This window comes from Macadamia integrifolia, unplaced genomic scaffold (assembly GCF_013358625.1).
Source record: "Macadamia integrifolia cultivar HAES 741 unplaced genomic scaffold, SCU_Mint_v3 scaffold448, whole genome shotgun sequence".
Lineage (NCBI taxonomy): Eukaryota > Viridiplantae > Streptophyta > Magnoliopsida > Proteales > Proteaceae > Macadamia > Macadamia integrifolia.
Window position 1 is genome coordinate 267090 of NW_024870451.1, and position 23324 is coordinate 290413.

At 37.2% G+C, this 23324-nt stretch overlaps 4 protein-coding genes across 7 annotated transcripts in view; 2 read left to right on the top strand and 2 right to left on the bottom strand.

Moving 5' to 3' along the window:
- LOC122068633 (general transcription and DNA repair factor IIH helicase subunit XPD) overlaps window positions 1-630 on the top strand; it is a 9185-nt gene extending 8555 nt beyond the window's left edge. The window contains exon 11 of the mRNA XM_042632500.1: window positions 155-630. Within this exon, the coding sequence (XP_042488434.1) occupies window positions 155-274 (120 nt within the window). The 3' untranslated portion in view covers window positions 275-630. The remainder of the gene's footprint in view (window positions 1-154) is intronic.
- Window positions 631-2131: 1501 nt separating this feature from the next.
- Window positions 2132-6667, bottom strand: LOC122068645 (uncharacterized GPI-anchored protein At5g19250-like). Of its 2 annotated transcripts, none has more exons than XM_042632516.1 (3): window positions 6392-6667; window positions 6196-6326; window positions 2132-2985 (listed from the first exon to the last, which is right to left on the bottom strand). In XM_042632516.1, the coding sequence occupies exons 2-3, from the start codon at window positions 6281-6283 to the stop codon at window positions 2471-2473; spliced, it is 603 nt and encodes a 200-aa protein (XP_042488450.1). In that variant the 5' UTR covers window positions 6284-6326; window positions 6392-6667; the 3' UTR covers window positions 2132-2470. The 2 variants fall into 2 exon arrangements, with proteins under 2 accessions (XP_042488450.1, XP_042488449.1); XM_042632515.1 differs by having other exon boundaries at window positions 6423-6666.
- Window positions 6668-9044: 2377 nt separating this feature from the next.
- Window positions 9045-14927, top strand: LOC122068643 (glucose-1-phosphate adenylyltransferase large subunit 3, chloroplastic/amyloplastic). Its single transcript, XM_042632510.1, has 15 exons — window positions 9045-9456; window positions 9765-9878; window positions 10179-10352; window positions 10631-10723; window positions 10859-10942; window positions 11037-11092; window positions 11855-11948; window positions 12037-12149; window positions 12436-12508; window positions 12746-12826; window positions 13116-13202; window positions 13479-13583; window positions 14168-14274; window positions 14356-14416; window positions 14621-14927. Exons 1-15 carry the CDS (start codon window positions 9211-9213, stop codon window positions 14720-14722), a joined length of 1590 nt encoding a protein of 529 aa, XP_042488444.1. The 5' UTR covers window positions 9045-9210; the 3' UTR covers window positions 14723-14927.
- Window positions 14928-15898: 971 nt separating this feature from the next.
- LOC122068644 (DEAD-box ATP-dependent RNA helicase 58, chloroplastic) lies at window positions 15899-22604 on the bottom strand. Of its 3 annotated transcripts, none has more exons than XM_042632511.1 (10): window positions 22195-22604; window positions 22015-22108; window positions 20748-20861; window positions 20537-20659; window positions 19145-19249; window positions 18251-18409; window positions 18087-18155; window positions 17447-17536; window positions 16635-16775; window positions 15899-16227 (listed from the first exon to the last, which is right to left on the bottom strand). In XM_042632511.1, the coding sequence occupies exons 1-10, from the start codon at window positions 22476-22478 to the stop codon at window positions 15955-15957; spliced, it is 1452 nt and encodes a 483-aa protein (XP_042488445.1). In that variant the 5' UTR covers window positions 22479-22604; the 3' UTR covers window positions 15899-15954. The 3 variants fall into 3 exon arrangements, with proteins under 3 accessions (XP_042488445.1, XP_042488447.1, XP_042488446.1); XM_042632513.1 differs by having other exon boundaries at window positions 20748-20815; window positions 22195-22238; XM_042632512.1 differs by having other exon boundaries at window positions 20748-20857; window positions 22195-22217.
- Between the last annotated feature and the right edge of the window lie 720 nt (window positions 22605-23324).

Sequence of the window (23324 nt, forward strand, 5' to 3'; positions counted from 1 at the left end):
AAAAAAAAAAAAAAAAACAAAACAAAACAAAAAAACAAAAACAAAAACAGGTGGATAAGTTGTTCTCAGTTCTCACAGCATCTTCCAGTCAGTCCCAGGTGGTTAATTGTTTATTTGCAATTAATTATTGTAGTTGGTTGTTTTCTGGGTGCAGTTTCTTAGGAAGATGGCTCAACCGTATGATAAGACCAAAATTGGTGGCAAGAGAACTTTGTTGTCCCAAGAAGACATCGAGAAGATGAGTAATGATGGTGCCACTGAAATGTCATTTTGATGAGTGGTAATTGGAGACCCATTTGGCCAGCTAAACTATATTTTGAATCCAATCTAGGGTGTGTTTGATGTACCTATCTTCCCAACTATTGCTGTTTGTACAGAGTTCGTCTGGTAATTTAGGGAAATTTTGATGGTTTGGAAAGTTGTCTTCTCTGTTTTTTTTTTTTTTTTTTCCTTGGGAGTGGGGGTATTTAGAGGTTGTCTCATCTTGATAGACATACTACAGTGGGAATAAACCTGGAAAGTCAATCCTTTAGGGCATTGAATAATGCAACTGAGCAGGTTATTATTTGTTATAAACGCCGTGTTTTGTCGACATTTATTGTTCTATGGAGCTGGTGGGTTTGTGTTTGATATCAAGGGGAGTGCCACTACTACACCCATTGTATGATAATGGCGGCGATCCTAGCCATGTGTGTGGTATGCCGTGTTGTGTTGTGTTGTTTGGAGGTTCCACTGCATGGGCAGAGATTGCAGTCATGATTGTTCTATTTGCATTTTCTACCATGAGACGAGTGCTGCGTTTGGTTCTTGGAATAGATTTTGAGTCTTAGAACGCATTTTGAAAGTGGATTTTTTTTTTTTTTGAACTTTAGAATGTGTTCTAGGCCCATGATCTATTCTAAGCATCCATCACAAATACAGAATGGGAGGGATTTTTTTATTGGGCTATTTCAAAGAAAATCACTTTTTAATGTATGGGAAAAAGAAGTGAAAATGGCAACGTGACCCTTACACTTAGACACAGTGGGGGCGAAATAAAAACCCCACACTTAAATGAAAAATGGAAGTTTCAACCCCTTGTTGATGTTTATACTAGTGTTCTAATTGGCTAACGTGTTGGTGTAGGGATTATGTTTTCTTTTATGAAATCCTCTTCCTCATATTTGTAATTTTATTTTCCTCTTATATCATTCTCAAAAGCAGTTATTCCCACGAGATGCCTGCTATATTTAGGCCGCATTCTGGGAATAGATTATAGGGAGGGAGGGAGGGAGGGAGGGAGTGGAGGCAAGCATTTGGAATGAAAAATAATATCTGCTTCCTGGCCTTAACCATAAATTCGAAATCTTTGTGAAGATTCAGAATGGATATTCATGTTGTAGCGAGATGCAGTTGCAATAATTGAAGTGAATTTTAAGATCCCTCAAACTTTTGGGGCTACGAGGTCCACATAAGATTCCATCGTCTATTTATCATATTGTTCTACATTGGTGCTTCATCTGAAGTTATAAAAAGGACTTACAAGAAGCTCCTACCACTACAGAGTCGGGGGAGTATCATAATGCAAGCAACTTCACCTCCGATTCATGGAGCCCGTGACCACTAGATTACAATGGAACAATCTTACTGTCGCGCCAAGGTCTGCCCTCTGCCTCATCTTGAAGATGACAATTAATCTTTTTGTCATATAATGTTCATTAGCTCCAATTTTACCTGATCCAATCTCTCTACTTGCTATGCAATTAGGGTGTTCAACCCCCATAGTTTCTGTCTACCTTCCTTTTTTAAATGACAAAAATTGTCTATAGACCCAATTTGATGTCATATAGTAACATCTGTAATGGAATCAGAGAACCCTAAGAATTCCTCCTTGGTATCGCAGAGGGACAAAATTGAAAATATCAAAACTTTCAAACAGACGGATAAAATAACCAATGACTTAAAAGTGTGTCAACTGTCAACTATGAACCCGAACCAATTACTAATTGACTTTGGTTTGGGAAATTAGAACAGATGGATAATTATTCTGTTTCAATTTCTATTCATTACTCGAACCAAACCGATCCGATAAACGGATTCACACCTTATAATGACTTTGACTTGGAAATAGAGAGGGAGGGAGGACTAGAAGTTGATTTCAAAGAACATGGTCTTAATCACTGCCCTTAAGGCAAAATATTCCACAACAATATGAATGGCAGGGCACTGCCGTGAGAAGGATCGACTGTGATCATCACACAAAATACACAGACATTGTGCTAGCAATTTTCAGAAGGTGTGGTAGTTCACAAAGATGTTCTTCCAATCTGACCTCCTGGTACATCATCTCTGTAGTTCTCTAACAATCTCCTATATCCTGTTTGACAGTTTCTCATCCTACATTTTCCTAAGGACTCATGAAGCACACTGAAACTCGCAAAGGACATCAGCCCAACAAAAGGAAAAAATAGGATATATATCCAAGGATTCATCATATAGGCTTCCAACTCACCAAAACAAGAAAGAAGCCCAAGAGCAAAGTCAGTGAAGTGCAGGTTACACCAATTTTTGGAGCCAAGCTGGTTTCAGGGGCAAAACTCCCTCCGGCTGTGTCTGTGGTCAGAACGACGACCATCCAGTTACCTTCAGAATTAATGCCAGCTCCAGTATATTTGCTGTCATTGAGATAACCATTGTACTGTGTCTCTGTGTAGTTGGTGAGTACAAGACTTGGGTCCAAGTTAGGAACGCAAGCAGGCATTACCGTTCCATCTCTTGTGTTGGTTGTGTTAAGATTGCAGTTAGCCAGAAGGTCTGGATAGTTGGAAAACTGGGTCTCGGTGCCTGGAACAGTGTCAGCACCCGTCGTGTTGCTACAAGGTTGTGACTTATATTGCTTAGCAATTTGATCTGCAAAGCAGTCTGCATTGCTGTTCTCCTTCAATGCTGATAGGCTTAAGGATGACCGGTATTTGTTGAGATCTTGAAGAAGTTGCGCTTTCTCATCTGCAGAGGATTGTATAGAAAGTTTGTTAAAATATCAACCCATAAAAGAAAATAGAGGGGAGAAAAAATAGAACAGTTCTCTGTAAAGCACAACAATTTCATGTTCACAAGAAAGGCAAAAAAATTCTACTCTGGGTATAATTCTGAACCTCTGCACCCAGCAAGTGAATAGGATCAGATTGAGCCTCATTATATCAGTATTGATTTATGTTGGGAATAATCCCACATCAGTAAGTCTGGAACCTTGGGTGCCTTCATATACAAGTGTGCCCCACCACCTAATAGCTTAAGCTTTTAGGTTGGGCACTTCAACATGAGACCATGTTTGATTCCAACCTAAAAGCTCAAACTATAAAGTGGAGAGGCAAAAACTGGTAAATTAAGACAATGGTCCCAGATTTAACCGATGGGTGATTATTCCCAACAATAAATGGGGCCAGAAGTATGGTGCTTTCCCACTCTGACAAGTTCAGTCAGTCAGTAAGCAATAATCAAGTGTCAATGCCAATATATTAACCTTCAGTCCTTTGCTTATTTGTGATTCTACAGTAGTACTTGCAAAATAAACATTTGAGTCTAATTATTTAAATCATGTATATTTACTGGCAATGCAGAACTATATCAGAGATAAAATCATGAAAAATCCAGTGATATAAGAGCTTGGAAAGACATATGTAACACAGCTACTTGAGCTTAACTGAACAGAAATGTCATGGAGTTCATGATTGGAGAATAATTGTAGAATCCTAGCCATTGATCAGCCCATGGTGGGAGTTCGGTTGTTGGAAGAATAATGTTTGCTTGATTTCGAGTTGAGTCATCCTCTTTCTCGTCATGCCCTTCCATCTTTTACTTTGAATTTTAGTAAATCTATTCAAGACTTTTTCACCACCATTCAATCCTGTCTCTTTCATTCCTCATCTTTTGATGATGCTTATATATTGTTTCATTTCAGTTCTCAAGCCCTTTTTTATCTTCCTATGTAAACAAAAGTCCTTTTGGCTTTGGCACCATTAGGATCCTTCAAGGTTTCTAGTGCTTCAGACTTGGTCAGCCATCCCATCCAAAACCCTCACACAACAGCCACCCTCTCTCCATGGGTTTTATCAATATGACCCTCTGTCTTTACATGGCCGTTTTCCATATGTCTAGGCAAAAATGCCAATTTCAGCCCAAACGCTACACAATTTGGTGATCTCATTCTGTTTAAAAACAGTAGCTCAAAAATCTTTCATGCATATCAATGTGCAGAGACAGCAACAAAAGCACACAACATGAAGCTGCATGGCTTCACTTATGAGAACAAATTAGACTAGAATTCAAATATTTTCACTACTTCACTGTCATAGGAGTCAGTTTAGCAGAAAAGACAAACTGGTGAGCACAAATCCTGATGCAGATGTTTGGACAACTACAGACAAGTACACATCAAATGGATAAAAAACACTAGTGGATGATGTGGTTATTTTAATTTTATTAAAGGAAACTATCAGCAGCTGTTGTTGCTATGTCACATCAGGGAGAGAGAGAGAGAGCACTTCAGGTCATAAAAATAGGAAAGAGTTGAATACAAATGGAGATACTCCATAAACGTTCATTTCATTTCTGACACGAGAGGTGACAGCCACAAAACTCCATAGTCCTAGAATCTCTAATCCCAGTTTTCAGCTACTGAGAATTGATTGTATCTTGAGCAACCAAATTTCCAAGCCAGATCAAGCGTGAATCTTTTGCAAGCATTACATTCACCAAGATGTAATTTCAGTGGCTCACTTACTCTCTCATTAACATGGTGGCAAAGACAGGCTATACAGCATCTTTACCAGACTCAAATACATACTACAGCTCCTTCAAGAATATGATTGTTACAAAATTCCTGGCACAAACTTTGACAATGACCCACAAATGGTTGTCAATTTCTTATGCCTCTTTAGCCAAATATAGAACGTTTTTCAACGAAATTACTAAATGTATTTTTTTATTATTTTCTTGGATGCTACATATTTTACTGATTTATGAGTTTAAATTTGAAGGAGGAACATATAGGCAACAGAAAAATACCTCAGAGGGCTACAGAATGTGCCCAGATAAATTCCAAATACTCATCCCATTGACACCAAGGGTATCAAATTTTAAACCCACAATAGCTGCAGACACAACAAGTACTCAATAGAGAATGTGCCAGTCTTTTCTCCATGATAACCTCCAACAAGGCCCAAAAGAGAGGTGGACCTTTCTTTTCCATGACTACTTCTAAAGATGCATCTTGTCCCTCAACGATGTGCTTACTCGAAAACACAGATTTGCATTGCCAAAATCCATGAATCAAGGATTCACCATATTACAGGCATAGAGTGGATAGTCTACCATTATAGTTTACCTCTCTCCAATTCTTAATTCTGTAGAAAGGAAAGAAAAAGGGAGAACTGGAGAAGAGATCTCCATGTTCTATCTACATTGTGTCTAGTCCACATGGTCAGTTTCAGCTGGAAAATAGTCCCACAAGGTACTCCGACAACGAATCAATGAGATTCCTCCTAGAAGATTATATGACTATATTCCAAGGGTTCAGACAAGTATTGAATACAATCCATGAATGTTTAGAAGGTGGAGTGCAAGGGATACTAATCTTATCAAATTTCAGTGGAGATCTGCTTACCTTGACCATGAATCAGCCATTTCCCTTTCTTTTCTTATTCTTACCAGGGTCATCTACATCTAAGATTGTAGATCTGGAAATAGGATTCATTTGGGATCTACTTACACAGATACAACTGAACAGAATAAAATAATGAAAACTGGGGTTTCCCCCCGCTACCTCTGTCAGAGAAATTAATTGAGGGGTCTAGGAGGAGCAGAACATACCATTGATTAAGCTCGAACTTATAATAGCAGGGAAACAATGCCCTGGTAGTAACTAAAAGCTCCTCTTGACAAGTTAAAGAGAAGGATCAGTAAAACACATTTGTTTCTCCTCACTCATTAATGACCCATACCCATTTTTCAGATTATTCTTGATACAATGCTCCAACAAACATTCAATAAAAAATACAGGATCAAAACCCATTTGTCTAAATTTCACAGAAAGAAGAATCAAATGAAACAAACAACATAAGAAGAAATCAGATTTTAAAAAGAAAAGGGGACAGGGGGCAGGATCTATAAATCAATGGAGTTACAAAGACGGGAAAGAAAGCAAAGAATGATTACCAGTAGCTCTGACAGGATGAGAGAGCGAGAAAATGGCGAGGATCAGCAGCACAAAGTGTGAGATATGAAACCGAAGTGGAGAAGACATTGTTGTTACTCACTCGCTAGATTCAAGCAAAGAAGCCCACAATCTGAAAACATATATACATATCAAAAACAAGTTCCCATTTCTATTTCTAATATAAAAGAACAATACTTTTATGACGGAGGGATTGACTGAGACTGGCCTGTGAAGTAGTAAACGAGTATTTAATTAACTTTAACAGCTCGAAAACCATTTATTCCTTTTTTCTCTTTTCTCTTTTATTGAGTCCGTTGCCCTGTATCTTTTCTGTTTGGCTGTTGCTTTCAGGTTGTGGGTTTTGATTCTTGAGTGGAAATGAAGCTTCTTCTTCTTCTTCTTCTTCTTCTACCATCTCCTTCGTCTTCTGCATAGTTTATGCGAAAAGAAAAAACGCGTTTGGTGAGTGAGAGTAATGGAAGAAATACGGAGTAGTTCTGGGCCTCTGCTAATTGACAGGATGACAGATAATAGACAACTACTTGCCAACCGTTGACGTGTAGCACATGCTAAGCTTGTGAGTGGAGCCCAGCCTTCACGGGATCTCACCTCCACCCTTGGGAAGGAAGAGTTATGGATCAGACGGTGATGATCATTGTTTCATTAATCGGAGAATCGGATCAGTTGAATCGGTATTGAACAACGATCCGTCCGATCTCTAGTTAAATTCTGATTGATTTCTGCCGATTACCAATTCCGAGTTTTTAAACCCTGACAATGATACTCATGCTCAAGTCTATGTATTTTTTTTTTTTTTTTTGGTAGAAATGCTCAAGTCTATGTAGGTCCAGGGACTTAAAACACAATTAGATCTGGTTCCTCTCAAACCGGTTAAATGCTCAATCAGGCATTTGACACTGGGAGGATCTAGACAAGCACCTCAATAAATTGGCAAGTGTCCCTCAAGTCTTCCCAACCGTCAGATGCTCCAAGAGTTAGAGAGGATCTTTTTCCCAAAGAATTAGGATTAAGATCGAAATCGGTCTAAATAGGTCTAATCACCCTATAATTGGTGTTTTAAAGCTTTAATCCTAGCTTTTGTATAAGGATTGGTGGGCAAGCTGAAACTACCAGAATCGCCTTAACCGATTACACATGCAAAATACGCAGCTAAACCTCTTTTCTTATGTTAATAAGAAATTGAATAATAATAAAAATAAAAAAATTGCAACGTGATGGAATGGGAGGAACCAAACTTTTGTGAAAACTACATCTTAAGGTGTCTTGTTCATATATCAAGTTAGAAAATAAATAAATAAAGATGTTATGAGAAAAATTCCACTTCATGTATTGTCAAAATAAACATGTTTTTGTCATGTGGCTATTTTGACCTTTGGATAAATAGTTGGTCTAGATAAGTCATTTGTCAAATTTATATTTAAATTCACCCATATCTGTGATACTTCAAACATTACTATGCACTCTCCTATAGTCTTGATTTTCGGAAGCTTTATTTGTTACTTAGCAACTTATGTTTATGTCGAACTTGATATATGAATAGAGGACCTAGGGGTCTACATGTCACATGGCAAATCTTTTTATCAACAAATTAATAATTTGTTCAAATAAAAATTCTAAAGAATAACCGAAAGAAAATGGACGATTGGAAACACAAGTAAAAATACAAAAATGGGAGAATACATGCTTGAATTTGAATTTAAAATTTGAGAGACGTATTTAGGTACACCTAGATCCATGTGAGTCATACTGTTTAGTTCCCTAGGGCCTTTTAAATTCTTAATCATACAAAAGACAAGCAATAGGCAAAATATTCTTAAGAAAGAGGAGAACATCTTGATTCCTCGGCATAACTATATGTGATGTTAACTAAATAAACTAACTGTTTAAGTGACACTTTTGTAGGTATATTAGAATATGTAGTATTCTTCTGATTGCCTTCCATTCCTTAAGTCAGGGATAAAATGAGTTTTTAAAATAATTTAAAACCGACTTATCATTATGTAATTTTAAAAAATAGTCATTATCTTGTACATTCTTTTAATATATACAACAAAGATTAAAATATATATATATATATATATATAAAATAAAACTATAAATTAATTTTAATGATCACAATAAAAAAATTCCTAAAATAAATACCCTAAAAATCCCAAGTTCATAATCCAAGAGAAAGAGAGAAATCCTAAAAAGTTGTATCGTATGAAAGAATATTCTAAGGGTATCTACCCATGTCCAAGGACTCATTGAGACTTGACAATTGGTTTTGGAAAGATGCTCTTAACCATTGGGAGCCCACATGAGTTGAAAGTGGGTCACCAAACCCATCAATACCATTGGCTCCATTTGACTCAAAAAAATAAAAAGAAAAAAAGGAAGGATTCAATGCAAGAGGCCTTCGCCTTTGAGTGATCTCAGGAGGATCATAATGTATGTGATCTTACCCCTATTTTATCAAGAAATTATTTTTCACAATAGGGCACCATTGCACCAAAAAAAAAAAAAAACCATTGCACCAAAATGGGTAATATACCTTGCAGGTTTACGATCCCAAGAGATACTCCATTGCATTTTAGGTAAAATTGAACTGGACTTTAGTTGGACCAATATATCTTGCAGGTTTGCCATAGAAGTTCGACCAAACAATTCCTTCCTTGAATGAATATTCCTAGATTAGAAGGCGGCTGCTGTCCTGCTGAGGGGTTTCTCGTAATTATACAATTTTTCATTAACGGTCCAGACAATTACCCAAAACTGATGGACAGAGTTGTGTTTGGATAACGTGACCCAACCTTCCTAAGGGAAAAAAAAAAAAAAAAAAAAACAGAAGAATTCCAAGTAAGCATCTCTCTCCACTCTCCTCCCTTAATAAGCTTTCCCACTGCTTAGTTCCCTCTCTCACACTCTCTATCTCCTTCCATTACCTCTAAAGAAGGGAATTCCTGTGTCTTCATGCTTATTCCAGTTTTCTACTTGAATTGTTAAGCTAAGAAATGGCAGTCTCCTCCGATTGCCGGATCTCATTTCCGGCCACTAGTCACTTACGTAGCGGCGGTGCTGGTGGTGGTGGTGCCAGCTCTGGGGTGGTCGGAAGTAATAGAAAGCTTGTGAAGTTCTGCGATGGAGAGTTGATGGGGAAGAAGCTTAACCTTGGTAAACTCCGTCAGGGGCCTCATAGTAAGTTGCTTAGGCCATTCTTGTCCATGTCTCTCACAGCTGATGTTCCCTCAAAGGCTATGGTGAGCTCCCTCCCTCTCTTTCTCTTTCTCTTTCTCTTTCTCTCTCCTCATCCTCCTCTCTCCCTTTCTCTCTTAACCATCCTGCCAAATGGACGGTCAGGATTGATGAGCATTTTTTTCACAAGCTGGCATGTTAATAGTAATGGTTTAAATGGTTTGGTTGCTTCGATTTGTAATTCATACTTTTACCCATATGGTTAGTGAGGAGAAAGAAAGAATGTCAATGTGAATCCAAGCTTTGATTCGGATCAGAAGGTGATGATCACTTGTGGGTTTGACCTTTTATTGTATTGGATGGTGTTGTGTAGCTGAGGGGCCTGGAGATGGAAAGGCGGGACCCACGGACTGTTTTGGCCGTTATACTAGGTGGAGGAGCTGGGACTCGTCTCTTCCCCCTCACCAAGCAAAGAGCAAAACCTGCTGTAAGTCCTCCCCTTTCTTTCCATTAGTGTAATGTTAATGTTAATCCATGAGATGGGCTAGATTCGGCTTTTCTATTACTTTTTATGCTTGATATTTAAGGTTATGGGTCATCTTATTGAAATCCTTGCTTCCCTTTGGAGGGTCTGGGGATTACATTATTCAAATTAGTACAAAATGTCCAAAGAATTCTGTTCTTTTTTTTAGTTTAAAATTTGAGATAGGAAAGTTCAGTATTCAGTGTAAAGAGAATACTATTTTTCTAAGTCTTGATCATTTGTCTCTGCTACATTCAATCTCAGGTACCCATAGGAGGTGCATATAGGCTTATTGATGTCCCAATGAGTAGCTGCATAAACAGTGGGATAAACAAAGTTTACATTCTAACTCAGTTCAACTCTGCGTCGCTTAACCGACATCTTTCACGTGCTTACAACTTCGGCAATGGAGTCAACTTTGGAGATGGTTTTGTTGAGGTATTACCTTCCAACAGTTCTGATCCTATTTCATTTCTCCTTGAACTTTATCTGTTATGAAAAGGCTGTTTATTGAATCTTTCTCTTTCAAGTTTCAACTACTGTTTTGGTTCATCTGTTAAGAGCTATACAGGAAGCCATTCCCTTTTAATGGAGGAATTATATAATTGAAAGGCTAGATGTACAGAAATTTTAGTATCTTCCCATATCAATCTGTATATAATCTTCTCAACTGACGAATTTGGACACTACCCAAATCTGATATTGTTTTCTGCCAGGTTCTAGCAGCCACACAGACTCCAGGAGAGACAGGTAAAAGGTGGTTTCAAGGTACTGCAGATGCTGTTCGGCAATTTCATTGGCTTTTTGAGGTACTGCTAATGAATTTGGTTAAACTTTGCTTACTGTGCCCTCCGAAAAATGCGAAATGTCCATCACTACTATAAAACATTAGCTATTTTCAGATGTGGTGATGCCTGTGTTATGGTTTAATGACAATTCTGTAGGATGCTAGGAGCAAGGTAATAGAGGATGTTCTTATTCTTTCTGGAGACCATCTATACAGGATGGACTATATGGACTTTGCGCAGGTCAGATGGCAAATACTTTCTATATGACCTTCATTGAAATTTGTTTTAAAAAGACTCTTGTTTCAGACATTAAGATTTTCCTCTGTATTTCCAGAGTCATCGGCAGAGTGGTGCTGATATTAGTATTTCTTGTCTACCTATGGATGACAGGTAGTTAACTGTTTGTGAACATTATCAAATCCTCAAGTTATAATTCCAGCTAGTTCACATAATTTTCCAGTCAATTTTATGAATGTATTATACATGTTTAAAGACATTTTTTTGAGATTTTATTATGCATTCTGGCACCATACATCACCCAAAATAGTTATAGAAGATGATTGTTGTATCAAATGAGATTATGGGGAGAAAGCAATGGTGAAAACCCCCAATTTTATTGGTAATTTCCCTCAAATCAAGAGATTTTATTGAAGTTAACCTGCCCTCCAACCTCCGGACTCTATTGACTTCTTAATATCAATATTGAGTCTCCAAGAGAATATAACTTCATAAGGTCACAATTGAGTCTTCAAGGACAGTTCTTCATTTTAATGCCTTGAATCCTGGAAGGTTCAAGATGCTTTCTAGTGTATATTATCTACAGTCATTACTAAACTTTCACAGCAAGATGGAGACCCTGAATTTTTTTTTTTTTGGTGGTCATCTTATTCAAGTCAGTAAGTGCATCCAGCATCTTTGGATCTAAACTTGAAGAAAGTCGGATATTAGTTATCAATACCATTAATCTTGGGATGGACTATTTTTTTTCTTCCTTTGTGCACTTCTCATGTTCAAGTTTCTCTATCTTTACTGATCATTTCATTTGCAGTTCCTTTCTTCTTGTATAGAATAGAATTTATATTTCAAATTATGTTTTTAAGTTTGATTACGGTTACAAATTATCTTAGCATCCTATCTCCGTTTCCTTGATAGCCGAGCCTCAGATTTTGGCTTAATGAAGATAGACAATAAAGGGAGGGTCCTGTCATTTAGTGAAAAACCAAGAGGAGCAGATTTGAAGGCAATGGTAATCTTTTGTTTCGTATTATCATTTCAAATCTAATACAGGTGAAGCAGTTTTGTGTGGCTACACTAATTTCACTTCTACTATTTAGGCAGTAGACACAACAGTTTTGGGTGTGTCAAGAGAAGAAGCACAAAAGAAACCATATATTGCTTCCATGGGAGTGTATATCTTCAAGAAGGAGATCCTTCTGAATCTTCTGAGGTAATAACCATTTGAGCTGTTTATAGATTCTGTAAATTATAGATGAGTCAGAATGTTGATAGGATCGTTAAGTGGCTCTATCTTCAGTGGTGTCTCTATTACCCCTCCTCCTTGATAAATTTCTTCTCTCATTTCCCCAAAAAGAAGTCTCTAAATCATAACAAGTTAGTACTTTATCAAACTCCATACATAATTGGGATGACTAGATCAGGCTTGCCCTAAAAAATAAGATCAAGAAAGTAACTCTGACATAGGTACTTACTATTGCATTCATTATTTGGTTCAGATGGCGTTTTCCTACAGCAAATGACTTCGGATCTGAAATAATCCCTGCTTCAGCTAGAGAGTTTGTTATCAAGGTCTGTATCAAATATCTTTAAGTCTGTCAAAGTAAACTCCATCAAAAAAAAGGTCTGTCTAGTAAAATTCCACACAATTCTATCTTTGGTTGACTTTATAAATAAGGACCAGAGATTACCCATCTTTCATCTCAAGAGTATGCACTAAACACATGCAGCTACTACTGATTATCAATCACAGTAATAATATTTCAGTACTCCTTTATGATCGATCTATGTATAAGATGTTCACTGCAGGCATATCTATTCAATGATTATTGGGAGGACATTGGAACAATTAGATCCTTCTTTGAGGCGAACCTTGCCCTCACTGCACATGTACGTACGGAAGCATTTATCTGCATCTTCTTTTCAGCCCCTGCTTTAATGTGGAAATATGAATTCCCTTGATCTTCCTCTTTTCTAGCTTCTCTTTTTTTTTTGGCACTATGTAACTGCTCTTCTACTTAAGTCCTGTTTCTAGTACCTATGCTTGGGATCAATGGAGTGCCTTATGTATTCCATGTCAATGAATCTTGTTGAATTGCCCTTTCTGTGCAATAGCACTAAATTATTAAAAGTGCAACTGTCACAGTCAGATTCTTATGTGATCTTCTGTTGTTTTCAGCCACCAAAATTTAGCTTTTATGATGCTGCAAAGCCAATGTATACATCAAGAAGAAACTTGCCACCATCAAGGGTTGACAACAGCAAGGTTAGGTTTTGATTGATATGTCCATGTTTGTTCTTGAATCCTCTTATATTAGGGAGATTACTTTCAAGCATTGCACAAAAGATATTTGAGTTCAAAAACTGAGGTGTTAAATAAGCACAATGTGACTAAAAAGGTCCTGGTTAGGGAGGACCTGAGTAAGATCCAAAGATATCAAATTTTGCTTATAACAATATTAATAATTTACTCATTGATCAACTTTAGTCCTAACTAACCATCTATATCCCATGTCTACTTATTCTTTATATTCTTGTGCAGATAATTGATTCAATCTTGTCGCATGGATGTTTTTTGGATAACTGTGTCGTAGAGCACAGTGTTGTTGGTATACGATCCCGGATAAACTCTAATGTGCACTTAAAGGTTTGCTTTCTAAATTCCTTGCATATTGAAGAATTGATCAAAATCCAAGAAAATTGATTAAATTGAGTGTTGAATCATTAAGTGTTCAGCATGTTGACTTCAAGAATAACAGATATCCTATACTCATTCACAATTAACAGAATAAGGAGCAAACATATGCAACAAATTGATAATTAATTATAAAGAAGGAAAAGCACGAAAAAAAAAAACTGATGAGAACAGGATAGCTTTGGCTAGCAGATTATTTTTGTAGCTCTTTCTTGATTTTCTACGTTACAAAATTTCTTTCATTTATTTCCTGAAGTTCTCTGCATAATCAATCTCTAGTTCATCCAGTTATTGCTTCTATTAATTAGATTGTATTATATCAAAGTGATGCACATGATGATGATAGACCTTTTATATTTGTTTTTTCTATGTTCCTTGTGTGGAAGCACTCTAAAGAATGAGCTCAAACAAAGAGAGAGAGAGAGAGAGAGAGAGAGAGAGTTTCTGTCAGCATTTCTTGTAAATCAAATTTGGAGGATATCACTCCAATAGTAGTTATTGTACTCGGTGGATGATGTAAAATGTGACAAATGCAGGATACAGTGATGCTTGGTGCTGATTATTATGAAACTGATGCTGAAGTGGCATCACTTTTGGCTGAGGGAAGGGTCCCAATTGGAATAGGAGAAAATACAAAAATCAGGTATAAAGTGTACCATTTCATTAAATTATCCTTTTAACATTACATGAAGGTTTCAAGGTTCTTCTCCATGATTTTGTGCAGGGAATGCATCATTGACAAAAATGCAAGAATTGGAAAAAATGTCACAATATCTAACTCAGAGGTATGGCATCCTTGATCATAATTAATCTACCAATTATTCGAAAACGCAAAAAAAATACAGAAAAGCTACCAAATCTTGTGTAGACCACCTTCCAAATCATAAGTTATATATCTCCCCATAATGTGGTTAAACATTTGAGCTTGGCAGTTTTACTTCATAGGTTTTTTACCCTCTCTTGATTTTCTCCTTCAACTGTGTTGGCAGGGAATTCAAGAGGCAGACAGATCTTTGGAAGGTTTTTACATCCGTTCTGGCATTACCATCATATTAAAGAACTCAACAATCAAAGATGGATTTGTAATATGATTTTGTCAGTTCCACTTCAGGGTCAAAATTAATCTGCCGATAAGCAGACTTAGTGTGAAAGAAGAGAGTTGATGTAATTTTATTTATAATTGTAATCACAACAAATGTAATATAAGCGTATCAGAGCACTATTATGTGCATTATGATACAAAGTTACAGCTTTTTTGTTCCATGAGACTACTGAACAAAGAAGTGAATTCAAGAAGATTCGCCTTCAATTCCCTGACCTCTGAGAAACCCACTAACTTGAACTTTCTGGACGCCCAAGTTCAACAGAGATTTTCTGAAACCTAAGTGAAGAGTTTCACATTGCTCCTCGATATTATGCTACTGGACCAACTTCAAGATAGACCTGATACAAGGACATGATATTAATCTCCTACAGAGATGTTACTCAGCTAAGTTGTTATGCACCCTCTTACTAGATTATTGCCCCTTTCTTCATTCCTGCAAAGGTGTGGAGTTGTAAAGCTCCAACCAAAATCAGCTTCTCTCCTGAAAATTCTAGCTCAAGAGAATATATAGACAAGAGGACCCACATAGTTTTCCAATCTTAAAATTTTTATGTGGTAAAATTTGATTAGACCATAGTTTTCCAAACTAAGAGATGATGATTTGGACAATATGCCCATAAAGTTTAAGGCTAAAGAAAATGTCAGACAGCAGACAATTGGGTTGTGCAGAAAAAATCATTTAGAGAAGCCTCTCAGCACAGGCAGTGAAAATAAGTTTTTCATTGGTGTTTCTAGTTTTATTATATAATGTGGCCAATTTTCACGTTCCCCAATTTCTGTATTGATAGTGAATTCGATTTCTTAATAAATGGTGCAAGTAATCCCATTGTGGTTTCAAGTGGTCAACCACCCATAGCTCTTGTGGAGTTTGAGTGATTTTGCTTGGTTCTTCTTCATGTTTTCTTACTTATTTGCACGTCATGGCTTGGTGTAAGAAGACAGAAAAACAAAGAGTCAAGAGTATAGGTTTACTTTCTTTACATCTTTCTTGCCCTTAGCAAAGAATGTCTTACCTTCTTACCTCTACCATGAATCAGTTCATAATAATTCACTTTTTGCAAAGCAAATCCTTTAGGTGGCTCTATTCTTTTTCACCTTACACACATGCAGTGGTAGCACATAGCCCATCCATTAGGTGCATCTTCTATTGAAGCACAATTGATTTCTGCGCCACTTGAGCTAGAAATGAAACAATCATGAATAAAAGAACCTCATGACCTACAAAGATAGCTCATTACAATGAAACATCAACTCATTTTCGAATCTTTGCAATACAAACCGCTCTTTTAGTGTTATCATGTTTGTGATGGTGCACTTTTCATCCGAAAATGGCTTCCGACCAGTCCTTCCAGAGCGATGAAGATAATCAACTGCAGTCCTTGGCAAATCAAAGTTGTACACATGAGTCATCTCCGGAAGGTCAATTCCTCTTGCTGCTATGTCTGTTGCGACTAGAATACAAGATCCAGAAGCCCCACCTTGTCTGACTTCCTGCATTACAATGGAGATATCAAAACAAATACAGCAATTTCCTAATCTTTAGTAAATGTGTAGACCAATGATTGCAAAGAAGTGCTTTACTGATGTAAGCTGTGTCAGTGTGTATGTGTGTGAGAGAAAGAGAGAGAGAGAGAGAGAGAATCCTTGTCAGAAAATGTTTTAACTCAAATGACATCCAAAAACAAATTTTAGATGTCATTCCCTTGCTTTATAATTCAGATTTCTGGAAACGTTTACATACTTATTTTTATATGAATGTTCCGCACTCAAAACATCTATTTTATCACCAAAGAATATGGTATTACAGTTGTCTCAATGCGTGGATAAAAAAAAATGTTCAACATATTTTTATCTTACCCCTTTCTATGAAAAATAGGTCACATCTGAAAAGTACTCACCAATAATGATGATGCCCGGGAGTTGAAATTCATGTCTTCCTCCAGAAGAATGATCTCTGAATATTCAGCATAGGAAGTTCTCAGGAACTCAATGACACGTATTGATGATGGAGTATTTCCAGCTTTCTTCGACTTCTCAGACTACATAAATGAAAGAGGGAAATGTTAAACAAGATGTGGCAGATTTATGAGTCTATGACCCTCATATTACATAACAGGATAGCTGACCTTAAAAGGATTTTTTATATTTGTTAGGGGATATTCCAAATGCTAGCCGTTTTGGTACCCCAACCTGCAGTCAGTTTATTTTTCTCCCACTCCCTCCATTATTTGCTCCTTCCTCTGACTCTTAGTTGAGACACGCGCACACTCTCATACTTTTTACTTTTAAAATTTTTGGTACACCACACATACACATACAGCTGAAGGTCATCTTTCAGTAAGGCTGACTATGGAGAATGGACCGACTCTCTGTTTTCCAAGAAGCTTTTTAACTGCTGCTACGTGAAAAAAGATAGCCCCATGGTACCTTCAAGTTCATCTTTTTACATTATTCCACAGTTTCAAAATTGTCTCACCTTTTTAAATAATTAACCCGACATCCACTCTCAAAACTATACTGAATATTAACAGCTAAACCACTGCTATATTCTCTTCTAAGAGGGTTCCCAAAATTCCCCCTCCTCTCTCCAACAACATTTACCACCCCCCACCCCCCCAAAAAAAACCTTTAAATTCATTACTGAAGAGTATTTCCATACACTTTTCTCACTGCAGCATAACAATTAGTAAAGTCCCCAATTATGGCGTACCTGTTCACTGACAAAAATAATGGCAGATTTTGGTGTATCAGCCTGTAGTAGGGAGAGCAAAGTCTCCAGTCTCTCATCGCCTCCACATATCTGTCAAGATCGGATAAGTTGTATTAACTCTTAAGATAGGGGCATTAAAAACAGAGTAAAAGTGGAATCATAATATTGAAATTATCAAATACTGAGTTGCTGTTGTTGTTGTTGTTGTTGTTGTTGTTGTATCAAATACTGCCTACAACTTAAGACTGAGCCAACAATTTGATGGGTCTGAACCAGCAGATCTTTTAGAATACAACAAAACTGCCCGTCAAACAATTATACCTAAGAAACTATTCTATAATTTGAATTGCAAGAAGAAAATGACTACCAAAAACAGGAAAAAAGCCATAGGGACCAATATTTGTTGATGTATTATGAAACTAAAATACAGAGCAGTCAATGGGAAAAACTACTCGTATTTAAAGCATCAACTTACAATAACTTAATAGGTTATACTGTATGTTTCCCCTACAAGCGACTCCATCAAATATTGGACCACCCCCTCCTTTGGAACTTCTGATCCATATTTATTAGAACATGCATTATTGTCCTTATGATGTAGCAGATCAGTATTATACACAGAATCTTACATTCAACTCACCACAAATCTATGTTGCAGGCATGAAGGCATAGGCTGGACTGAGTTTAGATGGACATGAACCACGTCATTCTGTCAAAAGCACGAATGAGGATACAAGTCATATAATCAGTTCGACCTAAGAAATTCTGTGGAAGATAAATCAAAGAATGGCTGTTTCTGCTGACCTTGGTCCACTTCTGCTGCATACAATCATAAAGAAAATGCCTGTGCTGTGGAATGGATGCACTAGCAAAAACAGTCTGACGGCTATCAATTGAAGAGTATGATGTCAAAAGCTTCCGAAGAGAATGCACTTGTTTTGATGAATTGAACATGAAATCAACCTAGCCAAGTGAAAAATCTAAAACGTCAAGATTTCAAGGAGAATGTTAGGGGGGAAGAGTTACAAAACTAGAAGCTTATATTCCATAATAAGCCAACATGAGCAAGCATCAACCAAAATGATTCTCTATTCTGTAGCAAGGATTCAAGGACTCGAATCAGACGACAGATCTTTCTGGGTTCTGAATCATCCCAGATCATTCCAGATCATTAGGGATTTCTGGACCATTCTGATCTGATAACAATCCAAATCTCCCCATACTGAATGATTCAATACTGATCTTTGTTACAACCAACTATCCGTAATGCTCCTAGTTGAAAAAACAACTGGCTTACTTCATTCTAAAAAACATTAATACCAATCATTCGTTTTAAGACAGATTAGTGATACAACGCAAATAAGATAATCTTGTCCCTAACCATATGGCATCTATTCAAGCTTTGATTATTTAGATTATAAGATGAGAAACAAGACCCTTAAGTAATTCATTTCCATCTTCAAAAGTTGAGGCGAACTTTTAAAATTTTCATAAACTGGGAATATACATGAAGCAGTACACAATAAATGGAACATTTTAATGGATACCTAGTGTTTATCAATTCTAACTATGCTCATTCAATTAGGGAACCAATATGCTGTAGCATACCATTTTGTATTCTGGATCAAGATAAGTAGTTGATCCACAAATAATAAATAAATAAATATGCAGAAAAGAATTCAGATGCAACTCTATTACCTCATCGATCACTAGAACTCGCATTGCTTCCAGCTTAAAAACATTCTTCTCAAGCATTTGGCACAAACTTCCTATAGTTGCAACCACAATTGTCGGGGGTTCTGCCTGAAAGAATGCTTAAAGCTTATACAATTAGCCCACTTTTAGTTTCTTTTTTTTATGTTAACCTTCCAAGAATTAAAAGGAATGATTGGAATGGTACATTTTACACGCAGAACAAACTGGCATGCTATCATTGATAAAAGGCAAGGTCCTGAAAAAACCTTCTTCTATACATAAAACATGACTATTAATTCCAAAAGAAGTGGGGGTTGGAGTTGCTGAAAACATACTTTTCCTATATAAACAGACGAAACAAAATCACAGACTTTCAAAGTTTAGAGCAAGTATTTTTTTCTAATGAGCAACTAAATATGGGCCTGTACAGCATGCATATACAGGCAGGTTCTCCAAGTGCTTTTCTTAATCAAAAGATCTTTCTGGGTACACTACTTTAATGATACTAATAAAACAATGACACACAGCACTACTCTGATGACGCTAATAAAACAATGACATACAACACTCAATCTAGACAATTGAGAAACTGAAAAATTACTTAGAACTTCTTTACTATTTTTTGAAATTTTGGAACAAAACATAATTTACTAGCAACAAGCGACCCCAAGAAGAGCAGCTGCCAATATATCATAGAAGGCTTTGAGAGATCTTTATCAGAGACCTCAAACAAAAATATCCCAAAAGAAAGAACAGCCATACCATACTGACAGAGCTCCGAAGAGAGGCATACAGAAAACGCTCCTCCATACAAAATTATATGAAAAAAAAGCTGTCGAGAAAAGTTATTATAAGGATTAATTGATACGTTCTTTGTTAAGCTTATGCATGCATTTTCCAAAATCCACCAGCACAAAAGCCAATAAAAATGCATGCTAGTGTAAATTACCACTTCCGCATAACTGTTCTTACTTCTTAGTTCTTACTATGTTTAATGCTTCTGATAACATGTTCTTATACAGAATAATACATAAGCACCTGAACAGGCAATTGTGACATTAGGTGCATCAGAGAAAGACAATATTTAAGTGGACCACGTAGGACATATTTTGGTTCAAAATTTCCCCAAATAAGGACCATTTCAACAATATCCACCAAATAAATTCTTGGAGAATCAATAAGACAAGAGCTTTTTCTTAATCATCCAAAATAACGAAAGGGCCCCACCAATACTACAAGATGAAGATTACAAGATATGATCATGTAAAATCAATAAGAATAGTCAATGGCTGCAAAAGTTCATCAATCATAAGCCCTGTGTCTTTTCTTTTCTCCTTTCAGTGGTATCATGGAAACAAAACTTGCAAGTTGCAAGTATACAGATGAATACACTACCTTTAGCCAGCTCTTATGTCTTTTCAACATCCCTCCATCCAAAAGAGCCATCACAGTGCTTGTCTTCTGCTCCAACTCATGTTCCATGGGCTTCGAAGCCAAAAGCCTGGCAACTTTTGTAACCTAGCTAAAGTAAGCAATTACAAGATTAGCAGCTAAATTACTTCAGCATTAACAAGATAAAATAGAAATATAATAGAAGTGTTCTTACTTGCATGCCAAGTTCCCTAGTTGGGACAACAATCAGTGCTTGCACTGCAGACCTTTGAGCATTTACAACTGAAAATATCAATAGAAGGTAAGCTAGGGTCTTCCCAGAACCTGTCTAAAGGACCAAGTAAACAAATACATTAGATTCATTATCACTGGATGGATCACAGCCATGAGTTTGATATTCTACTTGAAAAACCATAAAACCACAAAAACAAATAAACAGAGACAAATGAAAGAAAAAAGCTTGCCACACCCTGCATTACAGAGTAGTTATCGCCATTTCGATAAGAAGAAACAATACAGGATAAAGCTCCAAATAAAGAGGACACTACCAAAAATGAATGCAAATCAAGGCAGGAATACAAGCCGACTGGGCTTCAAAAGAGGATGTGGCCTGGATAAAATCAAGAAGGGACATTCATATAACTGACCTAAATAGTAGATGAAAAATATAGCACAAGTACAGGCAGCAAGCACCAGGAAGAAATCTCTGGTTGGCAGGCCTATTTTTCCCATGTGGCAAGCCATATGGAGCTGAAATTGAATGGCCAAGTAGACCTTACAGTCCCCTACTCACAAGTCAAGCTTTAGCCCAAACGGCATAGAAAAATGAAGCATACAAAAATTCTGGAATAACAAAAGAGTGTAGGACGTAACGAGGGGATGCATCTACATGGCAGATGTGCCATTACATGGGAGGGTAATGATTGAATTTGGGTGAGTATTTGACATGTGACCAATCCAAACCATACAGTAAACAACCGACCGAAAGAATAGATACATCATCCCTTCCCTGGCACAAATAAGTGCGCCAAATAGGAAGGAATCATCGTTGGCCCATCCATGAATCTTCTATCCATATGTATTGTCCACTTTAAAACTTTTCCCCAATTTGGTGCCATCAATCTTAATAAGAAAAACAAGACTCCTCTCTTCCATGCTTCCCCCTGAAAGTTCCTAGGCTTCCTCTACTCCTCCATTTTGAAAAAAATTGAGACATACACCTCGACATTTCAAGATTTCTCAAGCTGGAGATTTCCATACTAGAGATTTAATCAAAAGGAAGTTCCAAAGGGGAGACGAAGTGATGACTTGACATAACGTTCATGATTGAACTATGAAACAACTAAGTTATCTCAATTGAATGAAGAGAATACCCAAATCTCCTGTTAAAGGCAGAAAATTAACAAACTACTGAACTGAACTTATAAACGGAATATATATTTATATAACAAAATCAATAGAAACTGAAACACAAAAGTAACCTGAGCATGAAGTATGCAATCCCGTCCAGACAGAAGCATTGGTAAAGATTCCCGCTGTACATCTGTTGGTACAACAAATCCAACCTCTTCGACTCTGCAAAATTATAAGTGCAAGTTTATCAATATTAGCTCAGCCCATCAGAATTCATGACAAGAAGTAAAGTAAGTAAAATAACTTACCTTCTCAGTACTTGCTCGGGAACATGACCTTCACATATTTCTCGAAGCGTCGAAACCCTGTTTCTCCCAACCTCAGTTGGGCTGGTTAAGGTGTTCACAGAAGAAGAGTTCAATTGGGCAAATTGAGGCTTCTCAGCTGAGCACAGAATTCGTCCGGCACCATTAATGAAGTTTGAACGTCTAGAATTAGGGTTTTGCGTTCTATAGAGAAAACAACGGAGGCTGGTTTTCCTGGGACAAATCAACGTAAATGGAGGAGGGTTAATCAGCGAATAGCAAGCCATTGAGACTTGAGAGACTGAGCGGCAACCAAACAAGAAGCCAACCAGAGAAAGCAAGTGTTACAAAGAAGAGAGAGAGAGAGAGAGAGAGAGAGAGAGAGAGAGAGAGAGAGCGAGCGGCAACCAGACAAGAAGCCAACCAGAGAAAGCAAGTGTTACTAAGAGGAGAGGGAGACACACAGGAAGCGCTAGCGTACAATACTCAGCCGGATAAGGAACTGGATCTCCTAAAAACATTAAGGTACTGTTTGGTATTGTTCATAAAAAACGTTTCTGTCGTTTTTTTGTTTTAAAATAACGGAAAAACGGAATCTTCCATTTGGTGTGTGTATGTATCGTTTCAGTTTTTTTGAAACTGAAAGTGGGTAGAAAATGAATAATCCCCGATTTGACGAAACACCCAAGAGGGTGTTCTGTCGAGGGTGTTCTGTCGGGGGTGTTTCGTTTCAAGCAATAGATATTGAAACCCCCGTTCCCGATAATTCTCTGGGTCCGCGATAGAGAGAGGAGAGAAGAGAAAACCCAGGTCGCCTCTTGCTGAAATCTCCAGGTAACTTCGCCTTTTCTCCTTCTTCTCCTTCTTCTTCTTCATCTCTTCTAACCTCTTCTGAAACCCTCCTCTCGTTGATGCTCACCTCAACAAAAGCCTAGATTTTTTGTTGATGGAAATACTTCGATTGTTGAAGGTTTCGAAACCCTTGATTTGTGTTCGACTCATCACCATCTATTTGGGAAAAAACCAAACGGATCAATGACTTCTCTGAGGAGTCGAAGCTCGCCCACCACCGCTGCAAACTCACCATCTATTTGATTGCATGCTCATCGTTGTTCATTGTTTTAAAGTTACAT